The sequence below is a fragment of the Chrysemys picta genome, chromosome 2 (genome assembly GCF_011386835.1).
Source record: "Chrysemys picta bellii isolate R12L10 chromosome 2, ASM1138683v2, whole genome shotgun sequence".
Lineage (NCBI taxonomy): Eukaryota > Metazoa > Chordata > Testudines > Emydidae > Chrysemys > Chrysemys picta.
The window spans coordinates 257,361,384-257,382,156 of record NC_088792.1 but is presented as its reverse complement, the minus strand read 5'-3'; the positions used below and the strand labels follow the sequence as shown (position 1 = coordinate 257,382,156).

Below are 20,773 nucleotides of genomic sequence, written 5' to 3'. Positions count from 1 at the left end.
TCAGACTTTCTTCAAAGCTCATTAACTTTGCCCACAGTTCTCCCCAAGCAATTTTGTAACTACACATGAGCTTTTAAGAAAGCCTGAAGCAATTTCTACTGTAGCAAAAAATGTTTACAAGAATGTAAACTAAACCAAAATATTAGCTGACAATTTTAAATTGAAATAACATTTTAAAAAGCTAGATTACCAACCAGTTATGGTATGTTTAGATTGTTCATTTATGGGTTACAGAGCAAATTTGGTGCCATGCTTAGTAATAAATAATGAACACATATGGGAGTTTGGGATTTGACTTTAGATAAAAAAAATGCTTTCAAGGATCTCTTTGAATGGTGGTTATACACAAACACATAAGGTACTATAACACTGCCATCTACTGGATGGACTCAGGACTTTGAGAATTTGTAGTTGTCTCACCAGAAAAACAGGACATCAGTCAGGCCTATTATCAATGAAAGCTAAGGGGCTCCAAGCAACAGAGGCTTGTGAGGGGAAGCTATGTGAGGGGAATCTATGATTCTACGATGATTCTATGTGCTAGTGGTCTGGGTGCCAGGAGACCCAAGTTTTCATTTTACCTCTATTAGTCTGCCATTGATTTGGCTTCTGACATGGGACAAGTCACTTCACTTCTCTATCTCAGTTACTCTCACTGTCCGACAGATATGGTAAGGATTATCTACCTGTGTAAAGTGCCTTGAGATCTACAGAGGAAAAGTACAATCGTTATTTTTTTGGAGGAGACACTGGTAAATTCTATCCCCCAAACCACATGGGTGCAATTACCCCATGAGCATTTTGCCTGCATTAAAGCTAGGTGAACAAATCAGAAAAAAAATGTTCCAGTTTGCCAAAAATCAATCCAAACATCACTAGTTTGAGTGCAGCCTTCTCAAACTTGTTATCTCATTGTTGTGAGGCTGCATCATATCATGATGAAATATGCATGACTTATAAGCTCAGAAGAAATCACTCTCTGGTAACACATCCTTGAAGAACAGGTATCAGGAGAGAGGAGGCAATATGGAGAAGCAGCAAACCAAAGGCTCACACTCCAGCAGCCTTTTCATACAGAGCAGGAGGGAAGAGAAGGCAAATTATTTTTCCAGTGAAGCTTTTGCCACCCACACTTCATTCACAGAACTTGGGTTCACGTAGGCTAGTGAAATGTCAGTTTCCTGAAACTATCAACAAGTCTGATCATCTCTGCATGCAGTCATGCATTCCTAACAACTTTCTCTTTTTGGTATAATAATTTATATTTTGCACCTTAGATTTGTATTATTGACTAAAGCCAAAGTAAATCTTAACGTTTTATATTCAGATCTCAATTTTTTATCAATATGTCCAGTCCTTTAGAGCTTGGCTAAATACTGCTTAGTTTTTGTTTTGTTTTACAGCCTAGTGTGGAGATCCTGCCAGTATGTGAACCGTCTCTGTGGCTACGAGGATTTCCGACTGGGATGTGTTCAGCGGGCTGCAGATTCTAAAGAGTTTTATCCACCCAAAATACCAGCAACAGCTTAAAGTTTCTTAGCTGCACCTCACTGAACAGAAGCCAAAATGTCCATGAGGGATCCTTAAACACCTGTTCACTTGTAAGATAAATAATCTCTGTTTACAAGGAGAGAGAATTTACCTAAACTCCATCCACAGGCTAATTTGCAGGCCTCAGACTGTCTTTATTATCTGTTTATTCTGATTTTGTAGGTTTGGAAGGATTCAATTTGTATTGGGTAAGTGTTGGTCAATGTCAATTTCACCAGCCACATACAAACTGACAAAAAAATATTCCCATCAATAATTATCAAAATTTTGAGATATGAAAAGTGAGAAAAATGCTGCTTGAGAACTTATTGGAATTTTATTTAAGGATATTTGGATGTGTGATGTTGACAAGTTGTGTTTTTACAGTTATAAAGCTTTAACTTTTTAATCTCAACATCTACTGTCATTAAATAATTATTGTCTGAACCCCTCCCAAAATTTCCCACAACTGTGAAAATTTAAATAATTAAAAAAATGCTTAAAATTAAGCATTGATATTATCCATTGAAATGATTTAAAAAATTGAATTCTGCTATGTATACGCAAGCGCATTGTCCTGAAGCTCTAGAGGGTAAGTAGCTGTCTGCTGCCACCCACTGGTGAATGGGGGCAAGAACAGCCACAGAGCTGCTTCATCTTGAGAACCGGGGATGCACAGAAGCTGCAGAGGGGAAGGAGCTCTTTGCCCCAATCTACTGGTGAACAGGGAGAAATATAGCTACAACGAGTTTCATTTGCATAAGATTTGTATCCAGAATTCCTCAAGTGAAACTTTGAGAGCCACCATAACTGTACAGGAACAAAACTTGTTGGGTACTGGGAATGAAACACAAAGAGGAGGGAAAAGGACTCCTACCTCCTGGAAGGAGTTGGCTCAAGAGTTCTACATAGCACTGGTTTCCCTCCACTGAGAACCCATTGCTGTTGGAAGGACTCTTCAGTGGGAGATGATGCAGAGATGGCTCTTTGATGGGGTGCAACACAGAGAGGGCTCTTTGCTGAGGCTGCAGAGAAGAATAAGGCCCCTCCCAGGGCCAGTGCAACCACTAGGCGAACTAGACAGTGGCCTATGGCGGCAAGTGGCTGGGGGCGCCCGGGGCAGTCCTCAGGCATAGGCAGCTGGGTAGGGCACCTGAAAATTTGGGGCACCACTGGGTCTTAGTGTCCACCCCACTGGTTTTCCTATCCCTGTTCTGACCCTTCCTGCAGGCTCTAAGGGCTGGTCTTCACTACCCGCCCGGATCAGCGGTAGAAAATCGATCTCTCGGGGATCGATTTATCGCGTCTCGTCGGGACGCGATAATCAATCCCCGAATCGACGCGCGTACTCCACCAGCCCAGGTAGGAGTAAGCGCCGTCAACGGGGGAGCCGCGGCGGTCGATTTGCCGCCGTCCTCACAGCGGGGTAAGTCGGATCAGATACGTCGAATTCAGCTACGCTATTCCCGTAGCTGAATTTGCGTATCTGAAATCGATTCCCCCCCCATAGTGTAGACGTAGCCTGAGTCTTTCTGGGAAGGGGATCTAGCAGTTAAAAGAGAAACAGTCTCCAGCCTGCCAGACCTATTAGCACAACACTGAAACTGTTAAAGAGCCATTCAAGGGGTAATGAAGACATTTAACAGGCATTTGCCAACCCCCAGGTATCTACTGTCAGTTTCTGAATGTACTGACAAAAACAGTTGTGCATGACTAATATTTACTCAGAACATGTCAGTCTACAGGACCTTAGTTTAAAATTTGTTTAAAAAGCCCTTGGATCTGTATTCACCAGGGAATTGGTGAAGAGTCTCTCAAGGCTGCCCAGGGAAGGGAATTAGCACATTGGGAGTGGTGGCAGCGGACCAGATCTAAGCTGGTAGTTAAGCTTAGAAGTTTTCATGCAGGCCCCCACATCTGTACCCTAAAGTTCAGAGTGGGGAAGGAGCCTTGACATGGTGGCAGAGCGGTGGGATCATTTTAAACCAAAAGCCAGTAAGACTTTTTTTTCTCCTTTCTAGCTGCTTAGGAAGCAGAGCTGAAGGTAGATGCATATCTGATGTCTCCTTGCCTGAAGGCAAGTTTTTTTAACAAGGGTCTTTGTTAAGAGAAGGGTTCAAGCAGTGAGCAAACAGCTGGCAAAAGGAATTTACAAGCTGAATTGTTTTTTTTTCTTTCTACCTCTCGGGGATAGCTAGTTAGAAAGTCTCTGTTACCTAAGCAGCCCTGAGCTGAGTGCATCCCAGTTTCAGTGAACTGCAGAAGGGTGTGACCCAGCCCAACAAAGCAGGAAAATGAATACCAGTGACACCGCTACTAAACTAGAGCTGGCCAGACTGGCAGCAGAAGAAAGTGAAAAAAATCATAAGAGACTGCTCAAAATAAAAGAACTCGAGAAAGCAGTTACTGAAAGAGAAGAGAAAGCCAAAGAGGATGCCCAAAAAGAGCTATGGAGGAGAGAGAAAAAGAGAGGAAGCATGAACTGGAATTGGTAAGGGCTAGGCTACCAGCTAACCCTAACAACCCCTCTCCAGGTACTGCTTCCCATCCCAGAAAATTCCCCACCTACAAGGCAGGCGATGATACTGAGGCCTTCTTAGAAAATTTTGAAAGGGCCTGCCTTGGGTACAGCATCACTACAGACCAGTACATGGTAGAGCTGAGGCCGCAGCTCAGTGGACCCTTAGCAGAGATGGCGGCTGAAATGCCTAAGGAACACATGAACAGTTATGAACTTTTTAAAAACAAGGCCAGAATCAAAATGGGGTTAACACCCGAGCATGCCCGTCGGCGGTTCAGAGCCCTAAGGTGGAAACCAGACCGGTCATTTACCCGACGTACCTACCACATTGACAAAAATTGTGATGCCTGGGTATCAGGAGCAAATGTTAAATCTCTGGAAGATCTGTTTTTCCTAATGCAAATGGAACAGTTCTTACAGGGTGTTCCTGAGGAAATAGAAAGGTACATCCTAGATGGGAAGCCCAAAACTGTAACCGAGGCGGGGGAGATTGGAGCCAAATGGGTGGAGGTGGCAGAAAAGAAAAAAATTAGTAGCAGTTGGAGCGAATATCAGAAGGGGCGACCCGAAACAAAACCTTACCACCGGGGACAACCCAAGGCCCCACCTACATCCCAAGGGAAACCCCAGATGCCTTCTCACCCCACCACACCAGTCTCCACCAACCAACATCGCCCCGGTGATACCTTAGCAGGGCGATGTTTTAAATGTAATGAACTGGGACATATAAAGGATCACTGCCCCAAGAACCCCAACCGATTACAGTTCATTACACCACAATAACACCAAAGGTCCCCAGGCCCAGATGCCTCTCAAATACCCTCGGAGCGAAAGGAAACCTTGAGAGTGGGCAGAAAGAAGGTTATCGCGTGGAGGGACACTGGGGCACAAGTGTCAACTATCCACCAATCCCTAGTGGACCCCAAACTCATCAACCCGGAGGCTCCGGTGACAATTCAACCCTTCATGTCACACTCTGTAACCTTGCCTACAGCCAAGTTGCATGTCCAGTACAAGGGCTGGTCAGGAATGTGGACTTTTGCAGTCTATGACAATTATCCCATCCCCATGCTGCTGGGGGAAGACTTGGCCAACCATGTGAAGCTAGCCAAGAGCATGGGAATGGTCACCCGCAGCCAGGCTATGCAAGCTTTCACACCCATCCCTGTTCCTGAGCCATCCACCAGGGCCCCGTCTGTGTTACCAGAGACCCAGACAGAGGTGGTGGAACCGGATCCCCTGCCAACGACTGCAACAGCCGTAGTGGATCCAATCCCAGAGACCCAGCCAAAGCCAGTCCCAGAACCGGAACTGGCAACACAACCAGCACCAGAACCATTGCCAGCACTGAGTACAGCGTTTGCAAACCTGTCTACAACTCCAACGCCAGAGGGCACCAGCGAGCCTGAACTGGCAGAAACAGTAGATAACCCTACCCAAGAGGCTCAGACAGAGCCTGAAATACCACATAGTGCACCAGCGGACAGCGGTTCACAGTCAACGGAAACAGCCCCAGCACCTGCATCGCTTCCAGAGGGACCAAGCCCAAGTCCACAGTCCAAGGAGGAACTGATGTCTCCAGCATCAAGGGAACAGTTCCAGGCCGAGCAGGAAGCAGATGACAGCCTTCAGAAAGCTTGGGTGGCAGCACGGAGCACCCCACCGCCTCTCAGCTCTTCTAACTGATCCCGGTTTGTTGTAGAACAAGGACTTTTATACAAGGAGACTCTTTCTGGTGGGCACCAGGAAGACTGGCATCCTCAAAGACAGTTGGTAGTTCCCATTAAGTATCGGGTAAAGCTCTTGAGCTTAGCCCATGATCATCCCAGTGGCCATTCTGGGGTGAACAGAACCAAAGACCGGTTGGGGAAGTCCTTCCACTGGGAGGGAATGAGCAAGGACGTTGCTAATTATGTCCGGTCTTCTGAGGTGTGCCAACGAGTGGGAAAGCCCCAAGACCAGGTCAAAGCCCCTCTCCAGTCACTACCCATAATTGAGGTCCCATTTCAGCAAGTAGCTGTGGATATTCTGGGTCCTTTCCCAAAGAAGCCACCCAGAGGAAAGCAGTACATACTGACTTTCATGGATTTTGCTACCCGATGGCCGGAAGCAGTACCCTTAAGCAACACCAGGGCTAAAAGTGTGTGCCAGGCATCAGCAGACATTTTTGCCAGGGTAGGTTGGCCCTCTGACATCCTTACAGATTCGGGAACTAATTTCCTGGCAGGGACCATGAAAAACCTGTGGGAAGCTCATGGGGTGAATCACTTGGTTGCCACCCCTTACCACCATCAAACCAATGGCCTGGTGGAAAGGTTTAATGGAACTTTGGGGGCCATGATACGTAAATTCGTAAATGAACACTCCAATGATTGGGACCTAGTGTTACAGCAGTTGCTTTTTGCCTACAGGGCTGTACCACATCCCAGTTTAGGGTTTTCACCATTTGAACTTGTGTATGGCCGCAAGGTTAGGGGCATTACAGTTGGTGAAGCAGCAATGGGAGGGGTTTACGCCTTCTCCAGGAACTAACATTCTAGACTTTGTAAGCAACCTACAAAACACCCTCCAACACTCTTTAGCCCTTGCTAAAGAAAACCTAAAGGATGCTCAGAAAGAGAAAAAGGCCTGGTATGATAAACATTCCAGAGAACGGTCCTTCAAAGTAGGAGACCACGTCATGGTCTTAAAGGTGCTCCAGGCCCATAAAATGGAAGCGTCGTGGGAAGGACCATTCACGGTCCAGAAGGGCCTAGGAGCTGTTAACTATCTCATAGCATCCCCCACCTCCAACATAAAGCCTAAGGTATACCATGTTAATTCTCTTAAGCCCTTTTATTCCAGAGAATTAAAGGTTTTCCAGTTTACAGCCCAGGAAACAGATGACGCGGAGTGGCCTGAAGGTGTCTACTACGAAGGAAAAAGTGACTGTGGCATGGAAGAGGTGAACCTCTCCGCGACCCTTGGACGTCTGCAGCAACAGCAGATCAAGGAGCTGTGCACTAGCTTTGCGCCAATGTTCTCAGCCACTCCAGGACGGACCAAAAGGGCATACCACTCTATTGACACAGGTAATGCGCACCCAATTAGAACCCCACCCTACCGGGAGTCACCTCATGCCCAAACTGCTATAAAAAGGGAGATCCAGGACATGCTACAGATGGGTATAATCCGCCCCTAAGAGTGCATGGGCATCTCCAGTGGTTCTAGTTCCCAAACCAGATGGGGAAATACGCTTTTGCGTGGACTTCCGTAAGCTAAATGCTGTAACTCGTCCTGACAACTATCCAATGCCACGCACAGATGAGCTATTGGAGAAATTGGGACATGCCCAATTCATCTCTACCTTAGACTTAACCAAGGGATACTGGCAAGTACCACTAAATGAACCTGCCAAGGAAAGGTCAGCCTTTATCACCCAGGCAGGGATGTATGAATTTAATGTGCTCCCTTTCGGGGTGCGAAATGCACCCGCCACCTTCCAAAGACTTGTAGATGGTCTCCTAGCAGGATTGGGAGAATTTGCAGTTGCCTACCTCGATGATGTAGCCATTTTTTCTGATTCATGGGCAGAACACCTGGAGCACCTAGAAAAAGGTGGGTCAAGGAACTATAAATCCCCTACAGGCCAAAGTGGATGCTATCCAAAAGTGGCCGGTTCCAAAGTCAAAGAAACAGGTCCAATCCTTCTTAGGCTTGGCCGGATATTATAGGCGATTTATACCACACTACAGCCAAATCACCGCCCCACTGACAGACCTAACCAGAAAGAAACAGCCAAATGCAGTTCAGTGGACTGATGAGTGTCAAAAGGCCTTTAACCAGCTTAAGGTGACACTCATGTCTGACCCTGTGCTAAGGGCCCCAGACTTTGACAAACCGTTCCTAGTAACCACAGATGCATTCGAGCGGGGTGTGGGAGCAGTTTTAATGCAGGAAGGACCAGATCAAGAATTCCATCCTGTCGTGTTTCTCAGCAAGAAACTGTCTGAGAGGGAAAGCCACTGATCACTCAGCAAAAAGGAATGCTACGCCATTGTGTACGCGCTGGAAAAGCTACGCCCATACATTTGGGGACGGCGTTTCCAACTACAAACCGACCATGCTGCGCTAACGTGGCTTCATACTGCCAAGGGGAATAACAAAAAACTTCTTCGGTGGAGTTTAGCTCTTCAAGATTTTGATTTTGAAATACAACACATTTCAGGAGCTTCTAATAAAGTGGCTGATGCACTCTCCCGGGAAAGTTTCCCAGAATCAACTGGTTAAAAATTGTTCTTGGAATGTGGGACATATTGTTAGTTTTTATATAATCAGTAGTATGTCTAAAGGTGCATGTGTCTTATTAACTGTTTTCTCCTAGAGCTCCAGGAAGAAATCACAGCCAGTGTGGAACCGGCTGTCCAACACTATCTGTGATTTGGGGGGCGTGTCATAACTATAAAGGGAAGGGTAACAGCCCTCCTGTGTACAATACTATAAAATCCCTCCTGGCCAGAGACTCCAAAATCCTTTTACCTGTAAAGGGTTAAGAAGCTCAGGTGACCTGGCTTTCACCTGACCCAAAGGACCAATAAGGGGACAAAATACTTTCAAATCTTGGTGGGCGGAAGGTTTTTGTTTGTGCTCTTTGTTTTTGCTGGCTGTTCGCTCTTGGGACTGAGAGGGACCAGACATCAATCCATGCTCTCCAAATCTTTCTGAACAAGTCTCTCATATTTCAAACTTGTAAGTAAACAGCCAGGCAAGGCGTGTTAGTTTTATCTTTTTTTCTCAACTTGTAAATGTACCTTTTACTAGGGGGTTTACCTCTGTTTGCTGTAACTTTGAACCTAAGGCTAGAGGGGGGTTCCTCTGGGCTCTTTAAGTTTGATTACCCTGTAAAGTTATTTTCCATCCTGATTTTACAGAGATGATTTTTACCTTTTTCTTTAATTAAAAGCCTTCTTTTTAAGAACCTGATTGATTTTTCCTTGTTTTTAGATCTAAGGGGGTTGGATCTTGATCCACCAGGAGTTGGTGGGAGAAAGGAGGGGGGATGGTTATTTTCTCCTTGTTTTAAGATCCAAGGGGTTTGGATCTGTATTCACAAGGGAATTGGTGAAGAGTCTCTCAAGGCTACCCAGGGAAGGGAATTAGAACATTGGGAGTGGTGGCAGCGGACCAGATCTAAGCTGGTAGATAAGCTTAGAAGTTTTCATGCAGGCCCCCACATCTGTACCCTAAAGTTCAGAGTGGGGAAGGAGCCTTGACATGGTTTTTTACATAAATTCTTCAAAAGACCACCCTTATCTAAAATACACATTTTAATTACTATAGTAAAAAAACTTACTTTCAAAGTCTTCCTGTCCTTTCTGTCCATCCATTTCTCCCTTCATCCCTTCCCCCCCCCCACCCATTGAAGGAAGCAACAGCCCTTTGCTTCCAGATAGCTGGACAGAGTTTCCCTTTCTTTACGTATGACTATCTGATGAACTAGTTTTAAGCAAAATCAGTACCTTAGTAAGATATAAAATCCTTTGTCATGCCTAAAATCTTTGGAAACATATTTTTTAAAGTTGGTGAAATTTCATAAACATGTGTATTGTTATGAAGATCACACACAGTAAATTAGTGTTCCCTTTTTCTAAAGCAATGAACATTGCTATGAACACACTAAACCTCTGTGACTGATTAATTTAAAATAATGTCTGTTTCAGTGAGTTAAATATGTAGTAATCTGGAATGATTATTTTATGAAGGTTTAAGAGTACATTTAAAATATAAAATCAGCTTAGAAATACTGATTAAGAAATGTAAAACAGAGAAGAGCTGCATCATGTATTCCATAATATTTAATGTTGTATTCAGCAAGACAGCTGACTCACCCTTACTACAAAGTTTTTGCAAATAAATGTCTGACAAACTTCAGGGTATATCAAAAAACCTGTGACTGACATTTTTTATTCCCAAGTTTAGTGCTTTTAATTAGGTACCTTCTGCATGGCCATTCTGCGTCACGGAGAGGGTACAGGGTTCTCTGCAGGGAACTGTGACTCTCCGCCACCGTGAGGCGGACCGGGCGTCTTGTTGTTCTTTCTGCCTTGTCCCTCCGCCCCCGCCGGGCTGCAAGCTCAGACTGCCGTCGGGCATAGACATGCACAGCACATTTCATTAGGGTGTGCACCCAGGGAATTGTATTTATTTATTTTTTTAAAGGCAAAACATCATAAGGTTGGGGTGTGGGAGGGAGTGCGGGGTGTGGGAGGGGGTGTGGTGTGCAAGAAGGGGCTCAGGGCAAGGGATTGGGGCAGAGGAGGGGTGCAGGGCATATGAGGGGGCTCAGGGAATGGGGTTAGGGTGCAGGAGGGGTGCGGGGTGCAGGAGGGGGCTCAGGGCAGGGGGTTGGGGTGCAGGAGGGGGCTTAGGGCAGGGAGTTGGGGTGTAGGGTAGGGCAAGGGGCTCAGGGCAGGGAGTTGGGGTGTAGGGTAGGGCAAGGGGCTCAGGGCAGGGGGTTGGGGTGTGAGGTGCAGGCAGGGGGCTTAGGGCAGGGAGTTGGGGTGTGAAGTGCAGGCAGGGGGCTTAGGGCAGGGGGTTGGAGGTACAGGAGAGGTGCGGGATGTGACGGGGGCTCAGGGCAGGGAGTTGGAGTGCATGGGGGTGCAGGAGGGGGCTCAGGACAGGGGGTTGGGGTGCAGGAGAGGGCTTAGGGCAGGGAGTTGGGGTGTAGGGTAGGGCAAGGGGCTCAGGGCAGGGGGTTGGGGTGTGAGGTGCGGGCAGGGGGTTGGAGGTACAGGAGAGGTGCGGGATGTGACGGGGTCTCAGGGCAGGGAGTTGGAGTGCATGGGGGTGCAGGGTGCAGGAGGGGGCTCAGGGAAGGGGGTTGGGGTGCAGGAGGGGTGCAAGGTGCAGGCAGGGGGCTCAGGGCAGGAAGTTGGGGGGCGAGGTGCAGGAGGGGTTTGGGCTCCGGCCCGGCGCCGCTTACCTGCAGCGGCGCACTCGCTGCCTGCCTGCCTGCCCTGGCCCCATGCCATGTTGCGCCGCTCACCACGTCCCTGCACGGCCCCTGGGGAGGGGATGGCACAGGGCTCCGCAAGCTGCCCTTGCCACACCTCCAGGTACCTCCCCGAAGCTCCCATTGGCCGTGGTTCCCCGCTCCCGGCCAATGGGAGGTGTGGGGGGCAGTGCCTGGAGCAACGCACGGAGCCCTCTGCCCCCGCCCCGGGGCCCCAGGGACGTGGTGCCGCAACGGCCGCTTCTGAAAGCAGCACGGGGCCTGCAGCACAACAGGGGGCAAATCCCGTGGGCCGTATCCAAAGCCCTGAGGGACCAGATCCGGCCCGCGGGCATTAGGGTGTGCCTGGGCACACCCCGTGCACACGCCTATGCATAGGGGCACCAGTTTAATAATACTGCATAGGGCTTGCGGGGGCAGTGAGCCCCAGCCATGGAGGAGCCGGTGCGGTGCAGGGGGGCAGGAGCCCTGCAAAGGTGGTGGCGCCGTTAGCGGGAAGCAGCCGCCCCCCCCCCGCCCCTCCTGCCCAGGCTGTGGCCTGGCACCCCCCCGGGGGGCCGCTGCAGACTGCAGCAGATGCATGCGGGCAGAGGCCCCTGTGCGCCCCCCAGCTCCCTCCTCGCCACGCTCGGGCTCTGCGGCTCCCGGGCATGTAAGCCACCGCCGGGGTGCCTAAGCCTGCTCCGGGAGGGGCAGCAGCGGCTCACACTTCCGGGAGCCACAGAGCCCGAGCGCAGCGAAGGGGAAGCCGGGGGGGGTGCACGGGAGTCTCTGCCCACATGCATCTGCTGCAGGAGCCCCCAGATGGCAGCTCCTCCCTGCCGAGCTGCTGCAGCAGCCCAAGCCCAGCAAAGCCAGTGAGTGGACTCGGGGGGAGGGGGGGGGAGGCTGTGCACCCTCCAGGGGAGTTCAGGGGGCGGGGAGGGGGGAACCTGGTCTGGGGAGCAGCCCCTGGGCACGGCTGGCCCCTGGGGTCTATAAAGGCTCGTTGGGATTTGCCCCTCAATGAACCGATGTTACGGGGGGGCGGGGGGGGCGCAAGGCGGAAGTTTCGCCTAGGGCGCAAAAGATCCTTGCACCGGCCCCTGGCCCCTCCTACCCAGTCACTAAATCAAGCTGATTTCTTTACAGCTGGACTAGGTGGTGGAGCACTGCCCAAGGGACTGGAGACAGGCCTGCCCAAGTGCACCTGGGACTGTGCTACCTACTGACACCAAACTGTGAGTGGGATTTAGCATATGAGGGATGTGGAGTAAGGTGGTAATGGGACATTTATCTATCGCACATTTACATGGGAAGGTAGGGAACAGAGTTAACAGACCACTGCCAAAATTACTGTGGGGGAGTGTTTTACTTATCATTCATTTAGATATGTAGTAGTTGTGTTTTCCCCAAGCTGAGGGTGTGTTTCTTTTCCCCTAATAAAGTTTTCCTTGTTTCATACACAGGCTTGGTATTTGCGAGTGAAGAAGTATTTCCTGTTAAGGGCACCCAGGGAAGATATTTAGTGATCCCAGAAATTCTGGTTGGGAGCTTGAATCCATGTTTGTTGTTTGAAAAGGGGCTCCCAGCTATCTGAACCTGGCCCTTGTTGCGGCTGACAATACCTGGCAGAAGCGTTCCATATAACTTTTCAAAAGTGTGTGTGTGACCGCACAAGCAACAACTGTTTGATTGTGGGGAAACAGCAGGCATTATATATGACAGCCTCTTGTTGCAGCAGGTGTTTGCAACCTTTTACTGCTGGCCAAGTGATGTATTATCCTACTGATGTTAAGAGTCATAAATCTTCCTTCCATTTGGCTGGTGTTAAAGAAAAAGCTTTCTTTACTGAAGATTATGACTGACATAATGCTGTTTCAAAACCACTAGCACCTACTACCAAAAATTGAACTAGACAGGTGGTGTAGACAATCAGGGCTTAACGGAAGCCTCATAAAGCATACAGAAAAAATGCTTCATGTTGGGAAGCACCATCTGTATCAAAAGCTGTTACTTTTTCCTGTGTAAATTCCCCCTTCCTATGCACTTTGAAGGCTAAATGGCTTGTGCTTCTCCATTTGCACATTACATTCTAACCCTTAAAACAGGGCCTGAACAAAGTGTAGACCAGTTTCCTACCATATCCATGTATGGGCCATGTATGCTGTCCAGCATACCCCTGAACTGAGCATACTTACCTGTGCTTGTTCTTCCAGGTACCTGTTTCAGAAGCCTAGGTCATCCTCCACAAAGCTCTACTCAAGACTGATGGATCTAAGAGCCTGGGTCAGAACTAAGAGCTAAGATACAGGCAGTTTTTGTACTGCTATAATTATATCAGTTTAGAAATCAATATTGCTGAAGTGATACAACTCACTAGTGTTACATCAGTATAAAGGTGTTTCTGTTGATAGAGATATATGTATACAGATGCCAAGAGAAGCACTTTTGCACCAATATAAATTGTACCCACAGTAGGAGCTTCTACTATTCTGGTTTCTAAGCTGATATAGCACTACAAAGACCGCTCCTAAGGCCTGGTCTACACTAGGCGTTTATGTCGAAGTTAGCGCCGTTACATCGAATTAACCCTGCACCCGTCCACACTGCGATGCTATTTAGTTCGACATAGAGGTCTCTTTAATTCGACTTCTGTACTCCTCCCCGACGAGGGAAGTAGCGCCAAATTCGACATGGCCATGTCGAATTAGGCTAGGTGTGGAAGGAAATCGACGCTAATAGCTCCGGGAGCTATCCCACAGTGCACCACTCTGTTGACGCTCTGGACAGCAGTGCGAGCTCGGATGCTCTGACCAGCCACACAGGAAAAGCCCCGGGAAAATTTGAATTGGAATTCCTTTTCCTGTCTGGCCAGTTTGAATCTCATTTCCTGTCTGGACATCGTGGCGAGCACAGCAGCACTGGCAACGATGCAGAGCTCTCCAGCAGTGATGGCCGTGCAGTCTGTGAATAGAAAGAGGGCCCCAGCATGGACTGATCGGGAAGTCTTGGATCTCATCGCTGTGTGGGGCGATGAGTCCGTACTTTCCGAGCTGCGATCCAAAAGACGGAATGCAAAGATCTACGAGAAGATCTCTAAAGACATGGCAGAGAGAGGATACAGCCGGGATGCAACGCAGTGCCGCGTGAAAATCAAGGAGCTGAGACAAGGCTACCAGAAGACCAAAGAGGCAAACGGACGCTCCGGATCCCATCCCCAGATATCCCGTTTCTACGAGGCACTGCATTCCATCCTCGGTGCGGCCGCCACCACTACCCCACCAGTGACCGTGGACTCTGAGGATGGGATAGTGTCCACGGCCGGTTCCTCTGACATGTTAGGGGACGGGGAAGATGAGGAAGGAGATGAGGGCGAGGCAGTCGGCAGCGCTCACAACGCTGATTTCCCCGACAGCCAGGATCTCTTCATCACCCTTACAGAGATCCCCTACGAAGCGTCCCCAGCCGTTACCCCGGACACAGAATCTGGTGAAGGATCAGGCAGTAAGTGTTGTAAACATCTAAACATTTATTTTTAACAAAACAGGAATATTAACAATTAAAAGAATGGGTTGTTCATGATTAGTGTGCCCTAGGCGCTTAACGGTTTAGTCATGGGCAGTGCAAGTTTTGAAAAAAAATCTAGCAATGTCCGGTTTTCAGTGATTGTCCTGCACAAGCCGCTCTACTGTTTATTCCCTGCTACTGCAGCTACAGTAAAATGCGGTCTATATGTCCGGGGATAGAGCAGTAATCCTCCTGGGACATCTCGATGAAGCTCTCCTGGAGGTAATTTGAGGTTCCTGGGGAGAGCGGCCTTATTGGGTCCTCCGAAGTACGACACGTTGCCGCGCCACGAGACTATCAAGTACTCGGGAATCATTGCTCTGCATAGCAGGGCGGCATACGGCCCTGGTCTTTGGAGGCTTTCCCGGAGCATTCTCTGTCTGTCGCTCTCAGAGATCCTCATCAGGGTGATGTCGCCCATGGTGACCTGCTTTTAATTAGGTAGGGGAATGTTAGTGTTGGGACTGCTTTCCCGTTCCTTTACAGAACTGTAACCGCTGGTTTGTAGCCACGCGGTGGAGGCGGGAGAGGGGCAGCCGAAAGGGATCGTTCCCGGGGACAGCCGCGAGGGGGTGGGACAGGGGCAGAGTTCCCGCTTGCCGGATTGCTGGCTGCAGGAACTGACATAGCTTTAAATGTGAAATGAGGCCAGTGGTAATATAAAAGTTTTAAACTGCCACAAGCGTACGGCTTACCATGTCTGCCTGCAACAGAAATTCCGTTGTGCTGCCCCGCTTCTCAAATGTGCTGTGCAAGACCCCAGGCACTGAATGCGAAGGCCGAAAATTCGACCTTGTGCTGAGTGCGCATGTGATAGGTGCTGTGCATGGTCTTGTTCACAGAGAAAGACTATGTTCTTTGTTCACAACTACATTTTTCTTTCTGAGGAATTCACTCCCTTTTTCCCATTTCCACAGCCCCATCTGCGACTGTCTCACAACCTAGCCTGGAATCACACTCCCAGAGGCTAGCGCGGATTAGGCGTAGGAAGAGGAGGACACGGGAGGACATGTTCTCTGAGCTTATGGCCTGTTCCCAAGCCCAGGCAGCACAGCAGACCCAGTGGCGGGAGAACTTGACCCGAATGCACCAAGCCAACATGGATCGGGAGGAGAGGTGGCGGCAGGAAGACCAGCAGGCGACTCAAACGCTGCTTGGACTACTGAGGGAGCAAACGGACACGCTCCGGCGCCTTGTGGATGTTCTGCAGGAACGGAGGCAGGAGGACAGAACCCCGCTGCAGTCCATCTCTAACTGCCCTCCCCTGCCACCAAGTCCCATACCCACCTCACCCAAAGTGCAAAGAAGGAGAGGCGGCAGAGTCCCTGCTAAGTCTCACTCCACCCCTGCAGAGAGCTCTAGTAGCAGAAGGCTCTCATTTCCCAAAATTTGAAAAGTTCTTTCCTTCCCGCCTGACACAAGCCCCCGTCCAAGTTTCACCTCCCAATGCCATGTGTAGTTGATAATAAAAAATACGTTTCTGTTAACTACTGTTTCAATCATGTTCTTTTGGAGGAGGATGGGAAAGGGGGTTGGTAATTGGACAGGACAGTCATCTTTGGCAGGGTACATAGTCGGAGGCAGGCACAGCAGCAGGGCACATACACAGTGCAGTGATGCAGTGACTAGTTACCCTGGTTAGTCTGGGAGGTTGTTTTCATGTTATGTGGTGGGGGGTGGGTTGCTCTGTGACTTTGTGGCAGGGGAGGGCAGTTACAGATCTTAAGCGGCGGTCCTTAGGCAGGATCACAGAGCCACACAGCAGGGGATCTGTAACCGTCCTCCCCCTGCCACAAAGTCACATAGACCCCCCCATACACACAGTCCCGATCAGGAGGGGTGACAGGCTCCGTTGAAACAACCATCCCACCTCAGCGGAGCCTGTCAATCCTTGAGTTTAGAAGCTGCATTCGCGTCACTACACTACACCCGCTCCGCACCACAGTCTGCGTCCCAGTTTTAAAAAATTCCCGCGAAAACAGTAGTAAAGAAAACGGTGTGCTTTAACAAAGTTGAACTATTTTTATTTCGAAACGTGTGTTGGAAGGGGGGTGAAGGGGGTATGTAACTGGATAGGATAGTCAACATTAACTGGGTAAAGAAACGGGGGCAGGTTTAGCTTCTCAGTACACAAACTTTAAAGTCACAGGTTACCCTGCTCACTCAGGAACTTTGCTTTCAAAGCCTCCCGGATGCACAGCGCTTCCCGCTGGTCTCTTCTAATCGCCCGGCTGTCTGGCTGTGAGTAATCAGCAGCCAGGCTATTTTCCTCAACCTCCCACCCCGCCATAAAGGTCCCCCCCTTGCTCTCACAGAGATTGTGGAGCACACAGCAAGCTGCTATAACAATGCGGATATTGGTTTTGCTCAGATCACAGCGAGTCAGTAAGCTTCTCCATCTCCCCTTGAGACGGCCAAAAGCACACTCCACCACCATTCTGCACTTGCTCAGCCGGTAGTTGAAGAGTTCTTTTTCAGTGTCCAGGGCGCCAGTATAGGGCTTCATGAGCCAGGGCATTAGCGGGTAGGCTGGGTCCCCGAGGATGACTATAGGCATCTCCACATCCCCAACAGTTATTTTGTGGTCCGGGAAGTAAATACCTTCTTGCAGCCGTCTAAACAGACCAGAGTTCCTGAAAACACGAGCGTCATGAACCTTGCCCGGCCATCCGACGTAGATGTTGGTAAAACGTCCCCTGTGGTCCACCAGTGCTTGCAGCACCATGGAAAAGTATCCCTTTCGGTTAATGTACTGGGTGGCCTGGTGGTCCGGTGCCAGGATAGGGATGTGAGTTCCATCTATGGCCCCACCGCAGTTTGGGAATCCCATCGCTGCGAAGCCATCTATGATCGCCTCCACGTTTCCCAGGGTCACTACCTTTGGCAGCAGTACATCAACGATTGCCTTGGCTACTTGCATCACAACAACCCCCACGGTAGATTTGCCCACCCCAAACTGGTTCGCGACTGACCGGTAGCTGTCTGGCGTTGCAAGCTTCCAGAGGGCTATGGCCACTCGCTTCTGTACACTCAGTGCAGCTCGCAAGCGGGTGTCACTGCGCTTCAGGGCAGGGGACAGCAACTCACAAAGTTCCAGGAAAGTTCCCTTCCGCATGCGAAAGTTTCGCAGCCACTGGGATTCATCTCAGACCTGCAGCACTATGCGGTCCCACCACTCAGTGCTTGTTTCCCGTGCCCAGAATCGCCGTTCCACGGCATCAACATGACCCATTGCCACCGTGATGTCCTCGGCGCTGGGTCCCCTGCTTTCTGAGAGGTCTGTGCTACTCTCAGACTTCAGGACATCACCGCGGTGCCGTAGCCTCCTCGCCTGACTTTTCTGCAGCTGCCTCAGGGAAACCTGTATGATAAGCTGCGAGGCGTTGAGAGCGGCCACAACTGCAGCGATGGTCGCAGCGTGCTCCATGCTCGCAGTGCTGTGGCGTCCGCGCTGTCAATGACTGGAAAAGTGCGCGAAATGATTTCCCGCCGGCGCTTTCAGGGAGGGAGGGCAGGAGTGATGGACGGATGACGACAGTTACCCAAAAGCACCCTCGACACATTTTGTTACCCAGAAGGCATTGCCGGCTACACCCAGAATTCCAATGGGCAGAGGGGACTGCGGGAACTGTGGGATAGCTGACCACAGTGCACCGCTTCGAATGTCGACGCTTTCACCGTTAGTGTGGACGCACAACGTCGAATTACTGTCCTTAGTGTGGACACACACGTTCGACTTTGCAATATCGATTCCAAAAATTCGATGCAAGTAAAATCGAACTACTCTCGTAGTGTAGACAAGGCCTAAGAGATCCAGGTCTGTTAGCCGTAGATGTTTCATCAACATCTATGTGTGACCATTAACTAGAGTACCACACTGCACAAGTGTGGGTTACACGTCCACATTCTCTCTCTAGGCAGGGGGTATGGCAGCCACTCTCGATTCTGTACCCTTTTCCTTCTTAGAATCTGGATCCAAACCCCATCGCTGTCCCTTTCCATCTTAGAACCTCTCACACATATTTTTGTATTTTACATATATATGTATATATAAATCAGGGTCAAATATCTTCTAATGAACTAAATAGAAAAGCCACAGAAGCAGAGGACTGAGCAGCTGGCTTCCACAGATGGTGGTGATCTAGGACACAATCATGTTTTCACTTGAGTCATGAGAGCAGGGCTGAGCCCATGAAGTGCTAGTTCTAATCCTAATCAACTTTCTAATGATCTTCTAGCAGGTTGTTAATTTCAATGCTTACATGCATTGTTTTATCTGGAGTCCTCTACAGAGATAGAATTTCTCCTGGAGAGAAGTAGTGGCAACAACTTAAGAAATCTCCATGCACATTGTAGTAATATTGCAGCATTAGCTTGGGAAGGTACCATGGGAACAACATTTTGGAAAGAACAAAGTTCCATAGCAGAGACTGCTTGGGAGGAGGCATATGGGCAAACATGAAGAGATCAGTCTCATGGAATTCTGAATGCACCCAGTGGAGGAGCAGATTTATCCTTTAGCACCTAGTTGTAGTGGGAAAAGTGCTCTGATTAGCAATAGAAATTTGATACAGAAGTTGTTCCTTAGGGTGGAAACTGTGGTCAGGACAATAGGGGGTTGCTAGTAAAGGCTGATGGACAAGTGAGTAATTAATTACATTCAAGAATAGATTAAATAAAATAAATATATGCAGAAAGGCTCCCTAGGTTTGATGGTTCTGGTTAAGAATCTAAGTTTCAGCTGTCTGTGCATTTCCTTTCTACGTGCTTTTTTGCTGTCCACTCAAGAGTCAGAATGTTGCACCTTACAGATAAGATTTTTACAGTAGGCTCACATTCATAAAGAAGAATGGGAAACTGTTTTATTTGTAGCTATACTCTGGCAAAACTTCCCATTCATGCTATTGTTTTTGCAAAGTCATGCCATTCCCATCCCATGCAGAGTGGAATGGAAAACACTGTACAGTTTATTTTATTTATTTATTGCTTTATTTCAAGACATGCCATTTTCAGGGTACAGTGGGCCACCGAGGTGCCCTCCTGCACCAGAGTGCCAAACTCCTGGGCCTGCTTCCTGCAGGAGGGACTCCTTAAATTTATGGAGCGTGTCCCATAAATTAAAGTTATAGCAGCCCAGGAGGGTCTGGTGGTTTGCCACCTGAAACTGTAGACTTGCCGTTGAATAAATTCTTCTTCCAAACTAGTCCAGCCACTTGGCCTCCTTGTTTTTTGGGGTGGGACTAGAGTGCACCTGCTTCTCTTTTTCATTGGCTGCTGAAACCACCAGCGAGCTGGGGGGCAGGTAGGCATAAAGATATTCAAAACTTTTGGCCAGAACAGAGTACTTTTTTCTCGGCTCGTTTTGAGGTGGGATGGATAGAGGAGGTCATCTACCAAATGGCCTTGGCAATTTTGAGGACTCCTTCATGCACCGGCTGCGCTAAACGGGCAGAGGTCGAGGCTGACAGGACATTAAACAGAGTGTCCTGTTCAGCCATCTCCTCCACTTTCAAGCCCAGGTTGTCGGCTACCCGCCAGAGCAAAGTCTGGTAGTTCTTAAAGTCATCAGGCGGGCTAATGCTGGATGGGCCCACAACCGCCTCATCAGGGGAGAACGATGAGCACTATTTGGGCTCAGGGGGAGCCAGTGTCTCCTCCTCCACTGGGGAGGATGGCTTGGGGGTAAGCACAGCTTCTTGAAGTTTGGCCACCGGATGTTTCTCCGGTGTTGGGCCCGGCGCCGGCGGTCACTGTTTTGTGGCGGCGGCTGACGAATGGACCAAGGGGGGCATCGCCATGACTGGAACCTGGCTGCCACTGACCAGCTGCCACCGATGTCAGCTCCGATGCCTAGTCCCGCCTCTAAGGCCGAGGTGACAGGCTGAAGTGGCCCTTGGTACCAGAGAAGCCCCCATCTGGAGACCACAGAGGGGCTGTCGAGAGCGTCGGTGCCGGCAGGGGAGTAGGTTAAGTGCTGCTCACAGGAGTTGAAGGATGACCTTTTGTCGGGCTGACAGCCCTGACCAGGGAGGACCGACCACGGGGCTCCGGTGTAGGCAGGCAGCTTGGGTCCGGCTCCTTGCTCAAAGCCGACTGGACCTTTCTTCGTCGGTGCCGGGGAACCGTGCTTCTTGCCCCTTTTCTTCAGCACCGGTGAGGTGGAGTGGTGCCAGGAGGGT

The 20,773-nt window shown here is 49.4% G+C and overlaps 2 protein-coding genes across 8 annotated transcripts in view; one reads left to right on the top strand and one right to left on the bottom strand.

The window, feature by feature from the left end:
* Positions 1–20,773, bottom strand: part of OXR1 (oxidation resistance 1) — a 512,712-nt gene that overhangs the window by 345,880 nt on the left and 146,059 nt on the right. The window lies entirely within an intron of this gene.
* On the top strand, positions 13,550–16,071 carry LOC135981788 (uncharacterized). Its single transcript, XM_065586014.1, has 2 exons — positions 13,550–14,531; positions 15,512–16,071. The coding sequence occupies exons 1-2, from the start codon at positions 13,958–13,960 to the stop codon at positions 15,985–15,987; spliced, it is 1,050 nt and encodes a 349-aa protein (XP_065442086.1). The 5' UTR covers positions 13,550–13,957; the 3' UTR covers positions 15,988–16,071.

Bases quoted from the DNA above. Each gene is read 5' to 3' on its own strand.
- LOC135981788 (XM_065586014.1), top strand. From the start codon at position 13,958: ATGCAGAGCTCTCCAGCAGTGATGGCCGTGCAGTCTGTGAATAGAAAG. The intron at 14,532-15,511 runs GTAAGTGTTGTA...CCATTTCCACAG, and splicing joins ATCTGGTGAAGGATCAGGCA to CCCCATCTGCGACTGTCTCA.